Source organism: Astyanax mexicanus, chromosome 15 (genome assembly GCF_023375975.1).
Source record: "Astyanax mexicanus isolate ESR-SI-001 chromosome 15, AstMex3_surface, whole genome shotgun sequence".
Taxonomy (NCBI): domain Eukaryota; kingdom Metazoa; phylum Chordata; class Actinopteri; order Characiformes; family Acestrorhamphidae; genus Astyanax; species Astyanax mexicanus.
Genome location: NC_064422.1, coordinates 29,234,902 through 29,253,179, shown reverse-complemented (window position 1 = coordinate 29,253,179; position 18,278 = coordinate 29,234,902). Strand labels below are relative to the sequence as shown.

The 18,278-nt window shown below is 37.7% G+C and overlaps 1 protein-coding gene across 2 annotated transcripts in view; it reads right to left on the bottom strand.

Annotated features, from left to right (window-relative positions):
* spata20 (spermatogenesis associated 20) overlaps positions 1–18,278 on the bottom strand; it is a 56,573-nt gene that overhangs the window by 36,952 nt on the left and 1,343 nt on the right. For both annotated transcript variants that reach the window (XM_007259141.4, XM_049464864.1), the window contains exons 2-12: positions 17,673–17,810; positions 16,739–16,803; positions 16,491–16,645; positions 16,238–16,381; positions 15,851–16,052; positions 14,914–15,044; positions 14,225–14,329; positions 13,395–13,469; positions 12,697–12,909; positions 10,393–10,585; positions 8,069–8,237 (exon numbers count right to left, since the gene is read on the bottom strand). In XM_007259141.4, coding sequence (XP_007259203.4) covers positions 8,069–8,237; positions 10,393–10,585; positions 12,697–12,909; positions 13,395–13,469; positions 14,225–14,329; positions 14,914–15,044; positions 15,851–16,052; positions 16,238–16,381; positions 16,491–16,645; positions 16,739–16,803; positions 17,673–17,810 — 1,590 coding nt within the window. The remainder of the gene's footprint in view (positions 1–8,068; positions 8,238–10,392; positions 10,586–12,696; positions 12,910–13,394; positions 13,470–14,224; positions 14,330–14,913; positions 15,045–15,850; positions 16,053–16,237; positions 16,382–16,490; positions 16,646–16,738; positions 16,804–17,672; positions 17,811–18,278) is intronic.

Below are 18,278 nucleotides of genomic sequence, written 5' to 3'. Positions count from 1 at the left end.
TCCAAACAGGGAAGAAAAAATCCATTGATGGAATAACCTGCTCTATATTCAGAATATTCAGGTAGTCAGCTGACCTCATTCTTTCAGAACATACTGTTGCTGAACCTAAACCTGCAGACCAACTGCAGCAACTCCATATCATTTGCTTAGTTAAATCCTGCTCCCAAAATCCACACCAAAGGTAAGTTTTTCTACCAAGAGTTCCTTTCATATTTACCTCAGAACTTAGTACCATATACATCATCAAACCCGAATATCCACTGAGTTTAAAAAGGCATGTTTGTTTACATGGCCAGAATACAACTTAAACAACATAGTTTCACATACCAAATCAAGGCCACTTCCGAAGGATTGGTTACAAAGCCTTTAGTACAGTGAAGTTTCAAACTCAAACTGAGCTGTTTTATATGAATCTGACTCACGCTATGTAAATGAGAGGAGTTTCAACAGTCATGTTTTCTTTCTGTCTGAGTTCAAGTACAAATCATCATGTTATCTATGATGACAACTGCCACCCCACTCTGACTGGTAATTTGGTTCTGTCTATTCCTTTGTTTGGTGCAATATGAGGATTTGGACGGGTGCCCCTGGAAGAAAAGAGGAATATCTGAATCATCAAGCTTTTGGTTTCGAAGTGGAGCTTTGAAGCACAAAATCGTCACAGTTGCTTTGTTTTTTGTGCATGCCGGACCATCTGTGCAATTCTCATGGTTTCAAGTACTGGAAAAGTATTTGACTGTGCTAAAAAAGTGCAATGTGTGAGAAAGGGATTGAGGTGTTGAAGCAGTCTTTAAAATATTCAGTAAAAAAAAACGGTTTCCATCATGAACATGATGATGATCATTATTGTTGTGTTTTGGCAAAAAACTGGTGCTACAATACATATTGCAAAACACAGGGGTTACAATTCAAATCCAATCAGAACAGTCGGATCTAGCGAGAGAGTGCAACACTACTATCTAGCTGTCAGGGTTTAAAGCACAACAGAAAATAAATGTGTGCCACCAATCTTTACCTGTAAACTAATCATTAAATATCAATACTACATTAACTGTAATAATATGTAAATCAATACAGTTTTGCAAAACATAACATTGTGATACAATATCAATATTGTACACCCCGTGATCATATTGCAAGGTTGTTCATACACTTATCAAATTATTATTAACTTATTGGCTCAGTTTATGGACAGGGATTAAGCCTAGTCCTAGACCACATATCTCTTTATTTGAAGAATCTTAGAGATTCTCCAGATTTGGAAATTCTCAGAGATGTCCTCTGAGAAAATAACAGGCTGAATTACCTACTACTTTTCACTGAACTCCGTGATCCTCCGGTAATTTTAGTCCCGTCCATCTGGACGCACATCTCTGAGTTTCATCTCCTTGCGTTTAATAAAAAAGCTATTTGTTCACTGCTACACACTGTAATTGCACTTTGAGCGCGTGTTTCCACAGAGATCCATGTAAACACAACAGCAAGTGGAAATGAATGAGCTACTAAACGAGCTGTCATGTGACCGAAAAAGCCCAAAAAAAACTCACTGGTCTGCCTGTTTTTTTTTTTTATTGCAGTCCGGATGCACGAGTTTTATCAATGAGTAGAAGTGTGAAATATTTTTCACAGACGCCCCCCTGAGAAACTAATCCCATCAGGATAGGGCTTTAGTTTACATTTTTTTTCTATTCTGAAGTTTGTTAATTGATTTTCCAGGTGATCTTAATGAAATGTAAATAACAATAAATAAATAAATAATATATATATATATATATTTTTTTTAAATGCACTGCTGGTTTCTCTTTAATCGTATGATCCTCTTAATGCAGGATCTTCCAGAGACAGAGGATTTTCAGATAGAGGCTGGCCACCCCATAACCGAAACCCACAAAATAAATGTTTAAAGTGAGCTCAGCAATATCAGTGCTCTCCACATTACAATGGACAAAGCAGATGGATGGATTACTGCATGGTTGGTGAATGTCCAGTCTGTTCTACCAAGAACACAGTGATGATTTTGGCTGCAAAACTGGGAAGTGAGACGATAGATCACCATTCGTGTCTTGAAGGTGTCAAAATGATTTCAGCAGTTTTTTCTACTGAAACACCGAAACACCTGGTATTAAGAATGGTGCCAGTGTATCCATGATTATTAATTGTTTCAGGGAGTCCTATTATATTGACAATACTCCTCCACTAAACAGCTTGCTTTGCACACAAGTAGCTGAATGCATCCATTAGAAACCTTCAATGTGTCAGTTTCAATTCCTAACCAAGCATTTTCAGTCCTGGTATAAAAAGAAGCAATCTGTCTTCAAATTGAGAAATCTATGAAGGTGGGTGGCAGTAAATATGATTATTGTTTTTTCCATTGTGTTTGTTTTTTAATGATTTGTCCATGCAACATTATTGTATATTAAAATGTAAGAACATTCACACTAATGCTATTATTGAGAATAAAATAATGCTTAATTATTAAACTAACTGTTCAGGGAAAAAACAAAAATGACATATGCATACTTATTTGGCAGTGTGCAGTGTGTAAGACTGGTGGAGGAGAACATGCCAAGATGAATGAAAACTGTGATTAAAAACCAGCAGTTATTGCACCAAATATTGATTCCTTTGCATTATTTGAGGCCTGAAAGCTCTGCATCGTTTTTTTTTAGCCATTTCTCAATTTCTGCAAATAAATCCTCTAAATGACAATATTCTATATTTGGAATTTGGGAGAAATATTATCTGTAGTTTATAGAATAAAACAACAATGTTCATTTCATTTGAACATATACCTATAAATAGCAAAATTAGAGAAAATGAAAGAGAAATTTTCAGAAACTGAAGTGGTCTCTCAATTTTTTCTAGAGCTGTATATTGTGAATTGAAAAAATACAGAGATTTTAGTAGATTTTACCCGAAGTCAGTGACCCAGCACAATATTAATAATGCTTTCTGTGTATAAAAGAGAGGAGTAAATTAAATTCTATTGGGCTGATACATCCTGCCTCTGGTAGGTAAGGTATGCTGTGTAAACTGGGTACCTTTTTCTTTTGCATCCTAAAGCAAAAATGCTTTAAAATTTTATATTTTTTCTCTTGCATGATATTGCACATACACAATGTGACTATTGCACATTCCCACATTGCGATGATGATGCTCAAACGATATATTACGCTGCGTGACTATGAAAACATCTCTAAGATTTCTGTCTGATGTTGTAAAGCTGGTGAAAGTGTGGAAGGTGCACAGTGAGGGCTCTTCAAACCCTGCACTTGAAAAAGCCATGATCACCAAAGCCAGGAGAATCTTTGAAGTTTAAAATAGGTTACGTTGTTGATTAAACTGAACGCATCAAGGACTTTTCAGCCTCGGGTTTCAGGCACCTCCAGTGAGGTGTCAGTGTAGATGGCTGAGTGTGAGAGAGCTGATAGTGACAGGGCTGGAGATAGCATTGTGTTAGTAGAACATGGAGAGCAGGTCTAGTGCTGGAGGCCACCTCTGTTCTGGGAGGTCAGAGTCAATTTTACATAACTGAGACTTCCAAAGAAGAGAGAATAGCTGTGTTTGGCATCTGAGAGGGGAAGCTGCCTAGCTATCTGACCCTGCATCTGACCTCAGCATGTCACTGCAGACAGTTGTGAGAGTCAGGGAGCCATTAAAATGTTGTGCGAGCAAAGTTGCAGAGTGATTCAGAAAGCAGGGTTACTTCTGCTGCACTGTGAAGGAGGCTTTGCCTCAGGTACATTCTGTTCACAACAAGAGCACTGGGTTCAGTGGAAAAACATGTTTCTCCTTATTCTGCAGCTGAACTCAAGGTGGAGAACTGCTACTGAACTAGCGAAAAGGCCTGTGAGACAGCAAAAACGAATCAAACTAGGCCAGTCAATTTTTAATGAACTGCTCTGTGCCTCGATTTTCCATTCCTTCTCTTCCCTGACTCCCCGGGTGATGCAGCCTCCATAAAGCGCAGCTTTTCCACAGCATATCTCCTAATCTCATAAAAACCCTACCTCTATCTCTCCTGGGGAAATGATAAACAGCCGTGCAATTGTTTAAAATCAATATACACAGACCTACACACAAGGTCTGATAGGTATGTAAACAGGTAAACACAAACAAGCGATGCCGAGCATGTGGAGAAAGTTCCTTAGCAATTATAGAAGTGCTAGAATGACCATATGCACCAGGACTGTTATCAACACTATACCTGTCCAGATATTCCAGCATTACATTTCTGCTCTAAATCAGGTACATGGTAAAGAGAAAATATGTTTACAGGTATTTCTCAGTATGTTTTACATTATATTCCCCGTAAAATTTGCCCAGAAAAAATCTTTTTTGGTTTTGGTTTTGGGTGAATTAGTAAAATAGTAAAATAGTAAATAATTTCTGGGGGTGCCAGAAAAAGTAATTTACCATTAAAAATACAGTTTTTTATGTTTTTGTGTGGTACATGTTTTGCTAAGAAAAATAAAATTACAATTTTTTTTCACAGCGTAATAATTTCATCTGCAAGAGGTGTTTCATTTGACAGTGACTTCAGTAAAATCTGTCTCCTTCTTATCAGATATTAATTCTTACACATCTCATCTCTCAATGTTTGATTTGGCTCTCGAGAAGACTTTAGTTTGCAGTGTGCAAAATTCACACAGAGGAACAGACAAAAGAAACGCTTCCTCGTGAGGGTGAAATTGAGCGGAGCAGATACACAATCAGCAGACACGCTACAGTCTCCCCTCTCCTGTAATTTAATCATCTCCAGCTCACCCGGGCTTTCAGAGTCTCAGTTATTACTCTCAGAGAAGGGAAATCCTCCAGAAAGAAATTAAAAGCAAATTAAAAGCAGCCCCACATCCAGTTTTTCAGTAAACTGCTTCTCTAAACAAACAGTGCTGCACACAGCTACTCCTGAGAGCACCACAGCACGCTAGCTCCCCGTACTGTAATCACGCTATTAGCAAGTGTTCTCTATAAAGGACGTAATGTTCCATTCCTGATATATTAGTGTTACAATATTGCTTAAAATGTGCAATACAACATTAAACAGACATAGTATAAATAGGCTTTTATAAGATGTTTACAAATCAGAAGTTCTTTAGCCTGTTCATACTTTGCTTCACATCTTTTTAATGTGACCTATATCTTGACATTTCTGACATTTAATGCTTCATATGACTCACAGATTTGGCTTCTGTTTCATTTATTTAAAAGTTATACAAATTCCAATTTAACTGTTTACACTATTCAAATATTGAATTTCAGTTATGTATTAAATTTTAATATCACATATGAAAGTGACCAAAATCTGCACTGAAAATGTTAAATTAACGTGTTCCCTGATGTTCACACTAGAGTTGCTGTGTTCACAAAGGAGGTAAATGGTCCAAATCTGATATTTTTGGTAATATGTGATATATCAGACACGTGAAAAAAAACAGTGAATCTGGCAATTTTTTTAATTTTAATTCTGGTCACTTTCAAGTGAGATAATGAAATCTGACACATTTCTGATACACAGAAATGCCACTCAGTCTGAACAGCCAGTTCGAATTTCATGCAACTTTTACCTTAATCCAAATTTACCTTTGCTGAGAACAATGGAGAATGGGATGACAGTGAGAGATGTTCCAGTTTTGAGGTAACAGATTGAAATTTAACACAGATCATAAACATTTGAGATTTTGTTTCTGTTTAAACTAAATTAAAAAGCATATACCACAACCGCTTCCTGTTTCTTAAGAAATGGCCGAACGCGGCCACAGGAGGAGGTGGTTGCAGTGTTAACAGAAGACAAAAAGCTTTGTGTCCAAACAACAAACCCTATTTTCAGTGAGTTAAAATACATTATCAGAGATATAAGCTCAGCTGTAAGGCTCTGGATACTGACTCCTGTAATGCTGTGATGCTTATAGTGTCAACAGCCTAAAGATTTGGGGTGAGAATCTCAGAGCATCTCACAAATCGATAATATTACAATATCTTGCTCACAAGAACAATGATATAACGATACTGTGATTCTGCGATACTCTCTCTATATATATCGCAAAAGCAATCTCTATGATACTTTACAGCCTGTGTTACTAATAGGGGTGTCACGATTTCAATATTTTATCGAAATTATGTCATGGTCTCGAGCACTGAAGTCAAAAAGATGATCGACGATCCCTCTCTCTAAGCTACGCAAGCATGCGCGCACTACGCAAATGGCGCAGCACACTGTAGCCAACGCCGCTGTCACTGTGACTGCTCAAAGAGCAGCCCTTTCTCCAGAGAATGTGGACATTCTCATCTTCTTAAAGAAAAACTTGAAACTATAAAAATTACAGCTGTTTTGTCTAGCCTCAAAAAAGTTAATAGTTTTGGTACCTCAAGGAGCATCTTTCTCTCAGATAAAGTTAATAATATAATAATATATCTTTGTTAAAGAAAAAAACTTGTCATTCTCAGGGACCGAGTCTTATTTTTCATGTGCAACTGTTATAGTAGTTCAGAGTTCAGTTTGTTAAGGCTCTAATTGTTCTATTATTTTGACCATGACTGTATTATTTATTTTGTTATGTTGCTGTTTTAATAGTGCACACTGCTGCTACCAAAAAAGCCACTAGATGGCATTACATATATATCTTAATTAAATTATTTAAATTTGACCATTAGTGCCTAATGTGGTGTATTACAGATCACTTCCCACCTTTTGAAATAAGATATTGTAAATTTGATTAATTAAACCAATGACTGACCATAGACTAACCTAAAACTGGCATAGGCCTCTCGGCTGTAAAAAAGAAAAAAAAAAAGAAAATCGAGAATCGAATCAAATCGTGACCCTAAAATCGAATCGAGGATTTAGAGAATCATGACACCCCTAGTTACTAAAGTGAATAAAATAAGAAAATGCCAGGAATTATGGATTTATTACTGTTCGTTTAAAACAATTTGACAAACAATATTCTTCACCACAGGTTTACCCTATTTCATTTGATTAGCAGCACCACATGAAGCACTGACTTTAGTATGTCAAATTGGGGGAGAATATTTTATACGCCTGCATCAAACCTACGATATTAAAGAATGTTGATGATATTATTGCGTACAATATGATATGGCACACCCCTACTTGTAATAGCACTAGTGAGCAAAACAGCAAAAAAAAAGTCTAAAGAAATATTGTATAAAAATCCTAAAAAGCTATGAGATTACTGCAGATTCAAATGTACGAAAGTAACTAAAGAATACAAATAAGAGCTGACCCCAAAAAAGAGCAATGGCTATGTATGCACTGGTGAAAGAAGTTTCATTGTTTTGTGCTGACTCTGGGTCACTAGTGCATTGGCGAAATCTGTGCCAAAGCAATTATGAGCAGTGTGTTACATTTAGAAACAGGAAGGAGGAGGAGGTGTGCTAGCTTTTTTCTTGCATAACTGAAGATTCAACAATTGCCATGCTGCCAGAACAGCCTTGGTGTGTTACAGCCTGCTGTTCCAAATACAATATCTACATGTCCAAGTGTTTGTTTAGCTACTTTTAAGTTGTTTTGTAGACACATTGCTGATGCAGATGTGCAAATGCACACATACAGCTAGTCTATTCCCTAGTGAGAAGTATTGCCAATAGAATAGGGCTCATCATTTAGCTGTGGAGTAGTGGAAGTGTGTTCTCTGGAATGATGGTGATGCAACCAATATTTTGAAAGAAATAAAGGGTATTAAACATGTATCTATTTAAATTAGCATCACACATCTGACTTTACAGATGAAAATAAGATAAAGGTAAAATAAAATATCTTAAGAAATACACATAAATGTGTCTTGTTTTAGTAGGATAAGTAGGATAAGAATAAAACAAGTAGGATAAGAATAAAACAAATGGAGGATTTCCAGCTGGGAGGTGGTAACACTTTCACAGAATAAACTGAGGAAACAGCTCTTTCCTCTATGTAAAAATAAATGTGTCCTGCCAGTAGCAGAAAAAAAAAACACAAAAAAGTTGGGCCAAGGTTTCCCGTGTGTAAAAGAAAACAGCACAGAGCTGTGTAAACTGATTTTACAGGAGAGTAAGGGAAGTTTCTTACGTTTGTTCCATTTCCATGTCGTCTCCTCGGTAGCAGGAGTGCAGTATCCGCTGTCCCTCTTTATCCCACAGATGCTCCTGAAGAAACTGTGCAGCCTGCTCTGCTCTCTGTAGCAGCGCCTTGTCCCCCAACACAGCGCCAACCCGAGCAAACCCTGACAGCATCAGACCTGGAGGAAGACATTTATTGCAGAATGAGCAAATAAAACCAGTAAGTGCTGTTCGTGAGAGGGGTGGGATGTCAATCTTCCATTTTTATCACCTGTAAGAACTTGGATCAGGTCAATACGAAACTTGGTACTTGGCACAAAAGCAAATGAATAGAGTTTGTATGTAACAGAATATGTGCAACAGTGTTACAAAAATCCTATAAATATAGTTAAAAAATAATTGTATTATAGTTACAAGAAAATGTAATCTGATCATATATATAATATATAATATACATTATAAAAACAAATTTATCAGCTACAAACTCATCCAAATGGAACACACTCTTAAAATTTATGTAGATTTGAACTTATTTTTAAGGAGAGAGAGTCTTAAAAAAATAAGAAAAAAAACATATGATTCCTTTGGAGTGTTTTTTTTTTTACTATGAACTATGTTAAAACTTAAGACTAATATTCTCATCATTTGCCAATTAATAATTTGTATTTTTTAACAACTAGGGCATCTACTCATTACACCTACAGGAGGTTTTATGATATCCCATTCTCAATTAATATGCATTAATATGACAGCATGTTTGGAGCTTTGTAATTATTAAGTCAGAAGAGCTGGCAAACTTCATGCATGATGTAGATCCTTTCTCGGCAACCCATTATATAACTTTACAAAGTGGGACACAGAGTTGCTGCAAAAATATCATTCATAGCTGATGGTGAAATATCTAGTAGTGAAGATATTTTACCAACTAATGACCTAAAACAGTATCACACTACAATTCAGTGTGCTCTTTAGAACCACCCATTCTTTCACTAATATCATAAACTCAGACTGCATAGCTATGGGACTGAATGAAAAATCCAAATGTAATGTGTAAAAAGTAATAAGATTATGCTAATTGAATTTTAATCATTTGCAAATAGCAAACAGTAGATATGTCTTACAATGAAACAAAAACACCACTTAAAACTGGTTGAATTGAATTAAACAGATACTTTATAGCAGTAATTCACAAACCTTTTTTGCCTAACGCCCCTCTTTGTGGATAAGTTCAAATAACAATCCAGGGCCTTGTACTTGTCCTTTCCTATTTTCACTGAACTGCACATATAAGAGACGTGCCGCTATACTTTATATTTTGACAGTTTGTTCATTTCTGGTGTTTTAAACAAGCAGATTAAATAAACAGAGTACTGAAAATTAGAGGTGTTTAAAAGGCAAAATACAACTAATAAAAATTTTAAGCCCAACCTGCAGGGCCTAGTTTGAAGACTGCTTCTTCACCAGACAGGTACTAAGCTGCATATGGCTACTCCACTCATAGCTATAGAGTAAACACAAAACCGAAACAAGTTCTACTCAGGACAAAGGAGTTTATCTGAGGAGCATTTGATCTAAAGAAACACAAGCGCTGTGAGTTCAACTCACCGTGAGTTCCCAACTCTCAAACAATACACCTGTCAGACTGCTCCATTAGCCCACAGCACTGTGTGAGGGGGCCCCATCATCTCTGATTAATGTGCGTTACTTTGCAGGTAGAGAAATGCGGTCTCAGTGAATTAGCAAAGTAATGGAGTGGAGCACACTGAAGACCGCTGTGATTAAACAATGTCTCCATCTTTCTTCAATTAAAATATCACTTCATTAGTCACCATGAGCTGTATTAGACATTTAGGGGGCTCTTAAAAGGGACAGGGAACCCTGTGAAGGTTTTGATAGCTTTTCATTAGGTGTGCACACAGAACAGAAAGCTTCTTACAGAGCTTTCAAAAAAAAAAAAAAAAAAAAGCCTGCCTCAACATTTCTCAGCACGAGCGTCTCAGGAGAACACTCATAACAGCGGTGCTATTAGTGAAAACAATATCACAGCACTGAATTTACAATGGCAGAGCTGGCTTTGCACGATCAATAAAGCCAGAGGGCTTGAGTGGGCGAGCTGACTCTTTAAGGGCTTTGCTTTTGGCATGATTTTTTTTCCATGCCTCAGCATTTCGCTTATTAATTGATGGCTGTTTCCATTAAAACATATTCTATGGAAGGTAATTAAGGAAACTAATTAGTAAAGTGCCTTGTTTCCCAACTTCCCAGTTATTACACCACTTGCCTGAATGAAAGGAATGAAAGGAGAGCACATTAGAGGAGTTGTAGATGTCCTACCATTCCAGGAGGCCAGCATCTTTGAGTCTAGATGAGGTGGAGGGCGTTCCCTGCGCACCTCGGCCAGTTTGGCCCTGGCACTGGCCAGCACTTCAGTCAGTCTGTCCACGCTGAGGCCGAAACGAGCGGCAGTGAGCTCCACTGAATAGCGCACTATCAGCACATTCTGACCCTGTAGCTCACCATGCGGGTCCTGTGAACATACCAAACAAACAAACCATCAACAGAAGCTCCAAACAAACAGGTTTCCACTAATATAACTCACTCAAAAAAATGTAAAACACAAAAGTTTCTTACTCACCAAGCGATTTATTAGGAGGATCTGTACAACTACTTATTTCATGCAATTATCAGCAGTAAAATGCCTTTAACCATGCAAATACAGGCTGCCACATTCAGGTAATGTTTACACCAAAAGGGGGATAAATAGCCCCATTCACACCAGGTATTAACATGTGTCCTGGGTGATCTGATCACAAATGATTGCCAAAGCGCAGAGCTGTTCACACCTGGGGCCCTATCCTACACCCTGCACAAGGAGCTACCTGATGGTCATTGTTACCATGCAACCCACCTTTTCACACCTTGCACCTGCATCGTTGAAAAAGCAACAGTGCTTGTGAATACATCTACACTGATGGGCGTGGTGTTCTGAAAGTGAGGTGTGTTCAGGTGCATTTCTGCCACATTGCTATCTTGGCACAGGAAAACACAGGTGTGCCACTGACTAAAATTAAGATAAACGATAGGCATCAGTAGAATGTTCATTGCTATCTTGGCAACCTTACTTTTACATTAACAATAAACAGAATACATTATATAATAACATTGCTGTTCCCATAAATTAGTTGCTCGTACACCTTCAGAGCATGAACAAGCAGTCAGTCTCCTCTGCTGAGAAGCGCAGAAGTGCTGCACCATTATAATACCAATCTGTCAAAGTCAGAGTGCACTTGGCTCTTAAAAGGGAATGGCAAGTTATATTCTGGTTTATTTCACAGAATGCCCAAATTAAATGTGTCCCCTCTGACCATTTATCATTAGATTTCTCACATCATTTTCACTGAATGAGGGACCAGTTACAGTAAGAGTCTTCCAGTTGTCTTTAAATGTACTGGCTTTATCTATTACATTGTGATTGCAAGGTGCTTATGTGGATCTTGGGCAGTGTGTTTTAGTAGTTTTGTCACATGTTTAGACAGTGAAGCAGTAAATGTGGAGATTTGACATTTACACTAAAAATAGAATACGCCCATATGCGTCTCTGACCACATCCAAATGTAGTTTGAGTGATAGGATCATGATGTGTCCTTAAGTCACATTATATCCTGTTCATACCTGTTCACTTTGTGCAGGCCTCTTATGATTGGATCATGCAGGACTTATGTTAACGCCAGGTGTAAATGGGGTTACTGTGATCTCAGAGACAGACTTTGAGCGTGGCACAGTTATTAGTGCCAGACAGCTTGAGTCTTTCAAGAACTGCTGATCTCCTAGGATTATAAAGACAGCAGCCTTTAGAGTGTCTCAGAATGGTGCAATAAATAAAACCAGATCCACAGTTTTGCAGGCAGAAATGCCTTGTTGATGAAAGTGGTCAAAGGAGCATGGTCAGACTAAAAGTGGTTTGAGCTTACAGAAAGGCTATAGTACGTCACTGTTATATACACTATATAATGTTATATAAACGATATACTATAATTTATATAGTGGCTATACACTCACTGTTTACAATTGTAGTGAACATAAAAGCCTCTCAGAATAAAAAGTTTATTGTCCAACTTTGAGACAAACAGACTACAACAGCAAAAGGTCTCACTAAAAAGCTGAGGCTCACTAAAACTGTTCAATTTAAGGCCTGGCCTACAACCTGAATCCATGGATGCAAGTCAGGCCTGTTAATATAAAGCAACAGCCAAATTATGTACAAAGTTACAAAGAAAAAAGCCTCCTGAATTTAATTTTGTTTTAATTATGAATATTTTTTTTCTACAGTGATTTTCTAAATTACTGCATGTGAATCTGATCTGTGAGAGACTGGCTGCATTGACGTTCATGTAAACATGGACCAGGATCTCTAAGTAATGTTTCCAACATCTTGTGAGTTCCATTCCATCAAGACTTAAAGTTGAGAGCAGTAGGAGGTCCTAACAAGTACTAGTCTCTTTATATATTCCTAATAAAATGCTCAGTGAGTGAATGCATATGCTAAGTTCAAAGCAGAATAAAACGTATATGGCAAAAAAAAAAAAAAACGTAACATTTTAACACTTTTCTTGGTTAAGGTCCAAACCTTATGCACACCTGTTCTGGCTCGACATTGCCTTGGTCTTTCACACCATAATGATGCATGAAGATGTCAGCTTGTGTCGCACCACCAGTCGCCCCCTCCACTGTTTCTGAGAGCAGATCTCTGACCTCCCCAGCTGTCCACACACAGAAGGCTCCCTCTCTCTTCTCAGCAGACTCAGGTGTGGGCAGTGAGTCTGCATCCTCAGCACTGTAAAAGCCACCAGACTGTAGAGGGCAGTAGAGTGTTAAAAAACAAATTGGCAGCCCTACAGAATTAATAAACTTTCTGTTTACATTTATTATTGAATTCGCTTTAGACTAGGTGACCTCTCAGGTCACGCTCACCTACAAAGCTAAGTTCTAGATGAAAGCTGACCTCCACTAAAAAGCACCACGTAGAACAATACACCAAAATATACTGTGAAGAAAATTAGCATCATGATGAATTCCCTTAACCTCTAATTAGTTCATAAATCATACGAAATATCATCCTAATCAGCCAAAGGATTTTAATTGTGCATTTCGTTCACTGACAGTGGACCATTTATCATCATAAAATGGCCACCACGCTGCAGCAGTGTGCATATACTGTAGGTGGGCTGACCTCAAAATGGCCCTGGGCCTGGATGATGTTTCTCCTATCTGGCAACAGTGCCGACTCAGCAAGGCTATACTGAAAGCAATTACTAATGAGTAGAAAGATGGCACACCTTGTGGCTAAGGTCTCTGGAGACGTACTGCAACACGTCGAGGGCCACATCTGCAAATAGGCGCTCCCCAGACACCTGCAGCATGAAACACAGCAAGTCACCACCTATATACATTTATATTGTGTATACACTGAGCTGCTGAGCTGTCATAATCCTTGGTGAAGCAACAGATTTGGAAAAACACACTGGATGATTTTAAAACAAGCTTCTATTTAAGCAACAGACCTACCAAACTTTTTGGCTCCTCCCAACTGTAGAGAAAAAAACTAGAGCTTTCAATTTAATAGAAAAATCTGCCCTAGAGTGTAAAATATGTAAGTTATGTATTAGAACATAAAGACGTTTATATGGTTGCATAATAGTACCCATATAAACCCTATGAATAGGTAAAGCGAGAATTACATATGCTTAAATGCTTTTATAAGCCTAATATTTAAAACCAGGCCTGGTTATATAATTCTGAATTATATTTAAAAAAAAACAGACCAGAAAGAAAATGATAAAGTAAGAATATATTGAGCTACAGTTTGTAAATGAATCCATTTCTTAATTCCTAAACAGTACTGGCATTATCACCCACGGTGGACAGTACAGTGGGTAGTAATGATTGTGACCAGTGAAGTCTGGCTAGAAACAAGCAGCTCTGGCTGAAATCACATAACATTCAATACAGGATACCCCATACACACATATCCTGCAGGTCAGTGCAGCATTCTGTAGCTTTAATGGGACATCCAGCATGTCTGTTTATTTGTGTTGCTAGAAGCACTGGTATGTAGAGAAGAAAGAAAAAATGACATTATATCAGGCACACATGCACACACTCGCACCTGGTAGGCAGTGATGTACGCAACTGCCAGCTGGGCCTGATCATACAGCATCTTCTCAAAGTGGGGCACATGCCAAGAGGAGTCTGTGGAGTACCTGTGAAAACCCTGAGAGAGGCAAAAAGACAGATAAAATAAACATAAATCATAAGAAAGTGAAAATAGAAAGAAATGTGTCTGCATTATTTTGGACTCAGCATATAATGACTAAAATTATGCATAAGACATTGGGATCATGTTATGCTTTGTAATATATTAAAATAATGGACTTTAGTGACAAAAACCTTTTAAAGGAAAAATATTTCTCTTAAAACATTTTTTACATTCACCAATGTTTTCATAACTGGAAATTGCACAACTTATAAGATCAATGGGATACATCAATATAAAAGCATTATAAAAGCAAAATGTTTTAGGGGTTTAAAACATCATGAATCAGATCTAAGATATTGGTGAATGACTTTAAACCCTTCATGTCATATGATTAAAGTCTGGGCTGCATTATTTTTACCCCAAAATCATCTACAGTTGTTAGATGGTTTGAATGCCTTGAATCATCCAAATTCCTATAAAAACACACCTGGGATATTTGAGATACAGCCAGAAGACAATAAAACACTAATGATTTGTTTGAGGCCTTATTTACATATTGGATACCTTTGTGAAGTTATACAAATGTTATACTGGAATACCTGAGCCACGTGGTCATGAATTCCTCCTAAGGCCATCATCCTGAGAGTGTGAAGAGCCATCTGCAATGCTTCTGCTCCCTCAGCGGAAGAACGATTTACCGTCCAGAATGACATTAGGAACAGCAGGTTCACTGTAACCCAGAAACAGAGAATCACATGCACCACACATTTACAATCAGTGAAGTTCTCTCTTGTAAATTCACAAATTTAGGAATAGTCAACAGACAATTTATATTCAATATTTAATTATTTTCTAGTCTATAAAAAATATAAGTGTTACTATGGTTGGGGTAAAAAATGTCCACAAGCCTTCTCAGTTTGTTTTAGTTCAACATTGCAGGACTTTGCAATAGCCTGTTATCATTATCTCTGTGCACCGCATCTCTCCATACATGATACTGATTGGCTTTTTGTCAAATCAAGCAAGCGTCATCCCTACTAAAATATGAATCATTAACACTGCACACTCATCATGTTTACAGAATTAGTGTAGGAGATTATCATTAGATACCACAGGATTCTACAGTTACAATAGATACAGTAGCTGCGTGACACACATGAATGTGGATCTTGTTTATCAAGGTCATGATAGCCTGAATCATAATCCTTCAATTGGTCTAAAAGTCTGGACCATCCATGTGAACAAGCCAAACCATGGTTTACTCTATCCAGACAGACACCACTTCTTTTGGTTTGGACAGACTAAACAAGGTAGGTGTGAACACCCCCTAAAATACTGCCACATATTTGAGAAATAGATACTAATAATCTTTCACAATGTCAACAATCTTTCTAATTGTATGACATTGTACTTTGAGCAAAATGTTACAAAGAAATTCACACTAGAAAAGTCCTAATAAACAATTATTCTTCTTTTCTTACTCGGCATTGTTTATTTTGGTCTCGCTTCTTTCTGATCATTTCAGCATCTGTTTACCTGGTGTGGGGAATTTGGGTGCATCTCGAAATCCTCCATACTCCTCCTCATATGAGTGGGCCAGTTGCTGAAAACATCTGTTAGCAACATCTGGGCCTGACGGCAGAGATTCTCCTGGGCTGGCTGAGATGGATGTGCCCTTCCGTAGAGCTTCCACCACCCGTTCCCCACTGGACTCCAGTGCTTCTCTGTTATTCTGCCACTGAGGCCAGAGTGAGATAGAGCAATTAGCCATTTGAGTACTGGACAGATAATAATCTGTATTTCCCAACTCCTACAGCAAAACTCCTATAGGCCAGTAACCTTAAAAGAGACACGCCTTGACTTTCGAAACTGTCATCCTTCAAGAGATTCAGTGCATGAACTGGTAGAAAATGTATAATATACCTGTTCCATAATGCGCAGAAGTATAGTTTTAAACCCAGGTCTTCTGCTGCTGTCTCTTGGAGGGAAATATGTGCCCCCTATGAATGGTCTAAGACTGGGAGTAAGCCACACACTCATCGGCCAGCCACCACCTCCACTAGTTGCCTAACAGGGAACAAATAGACATAGATTGGCATATTACATTACTTTTAACGTGTACTTCACTTGCACTTAATAGTAAACTGGACTGTTCTGATTTTAAAGTGGATCAAACCTGTACAAACGTCATGTAGACTTTATCAACATCAGGTCTCTCCTCCCTGTCAACCTTTATACACACAAAGTTGTCACTCAGGATCTTCCCAATCTCCTCATCCTCAAACGACTCTCTCTCCATCACGTGACACCAGTGACAAGTAGAGTAACCCACTGTGACAAAGTACAACGTACCGTGTGAAACACAAAGTGGACAAAGTGACAGAAATGGTTTCAGGCTTTCAGGTGATCCTTATCTTTCCCTACCTGACAAGAAAATGGGCTTGTCTTCACTTTTTGCTTTATCAAAGGCCTCCTGGCCCCATGGAAACCTGAAACCAAGGCAAACTATTAAAGCAGGTGTGCATTAACTGATTACTAATTTTCTAGCACTGGCCAACCTTCACAATAAATTTAGTTAATGTAAATTACCCGTTTTAATCCAGATAATCAAGATACACTACATTTTTGCATATAAAACCTGGCCATCTCTTTAGTCTGAAACAGGCTTGTTTTTCAGACAGGAACATTTTAAAGAACTCATTCAGGGAGCAGTAATTTTCATGTTCAAGCTGCTTGCTATATTTATGTGTTAGTCTCATTTAGATTAAAAATGTGCTGTACAAAGAAATTTGATTAAATTTTGATTTAAACACAGGTCAGTCAATCAGAACAGAGGATATTTCTTGTTATTCATACATGTTTTGGTAAAAAACGCCTGTTTAAAGAGTTTATTCATCTTCAATAGTTGCTGATCTGACTTTAGATGGTCAATAACAAGCATGTGGAGGTGGGGCTTAGTGAAGAGCCAATTTTCTTTGTTTGTCTTTAAAGCTGCCTAACTTTCAATAACTGTGTGTTACTTTTTCCTTGTTTTTTATGAAATACAAAACTGTTCAAACGCTTTGTATCTAGGCAGTACATTTTTGGTTTTGTCAGCTAAACATTAATAAATAACTTTGCAATTATTTATAGTTATCATCACCAACACTTGGTTTGGTAAATCAGTGCTTAGTAACGTTGAATCTGGTGAGCTAGGAATGAAACAAATCTATAATCTGTTTGGGGTTCTCCATAACAAATCCAGGCCAGACAAAATAAGCTAACTAACAAGATATCAACTACCCAAATTATTGTAGCACTGTATTGTATGTATGTTTGCAAAACTGTACAATTTCCCATCTTGTAAGGAGGTTCTCACCAGTCTACAGGGTTGTGAGCATGCTGCAGCAGGTAGGGGGACCTCTCCTTCCGCAAGCGGTTGGTGTGTTTCGGTGGAGATAAACTCTCTTGACCATCACTTCCTGATGCCATACTGAAGCAGGCTGCTTCAGGTGCCCTGTTCAGACAGAAGTGGGACAAATAAAAATTTGCATCCATGTAAAAACACAGTTAGCCCAACGGTGGTAGAGAGTGCACAAGTAAATGTAATTTCTTGCAGTACTTAAGCAGTTTTGTGTATCTTTACTTAAGTTATTTACATTTTACTACATTTTACTTTTTCTTAAACTACATTGTACAAACTCTAAAATGTTACTTTTGATTTACAATGTAAAGGACACTCAAAGAATTGGGACTAAATAGCTGGGAAGCCTTAAGAAAACACACATAGAGTCTAGACGCAAACCCTTTTAACTTGTGCAGTGCTTCAAATCTCCCATCATCAATACAAGATTGTGTACAAGATATTCAGGGGGGGGACTTCTACTTTTACTTAAGTAATATTTTGGCTACTTTGTGTGTCTCTACTCTAACTCTAATAGTTTAGCGAACTACTTTGGCTCTACTTTAACTCTAAAAGTTTAGC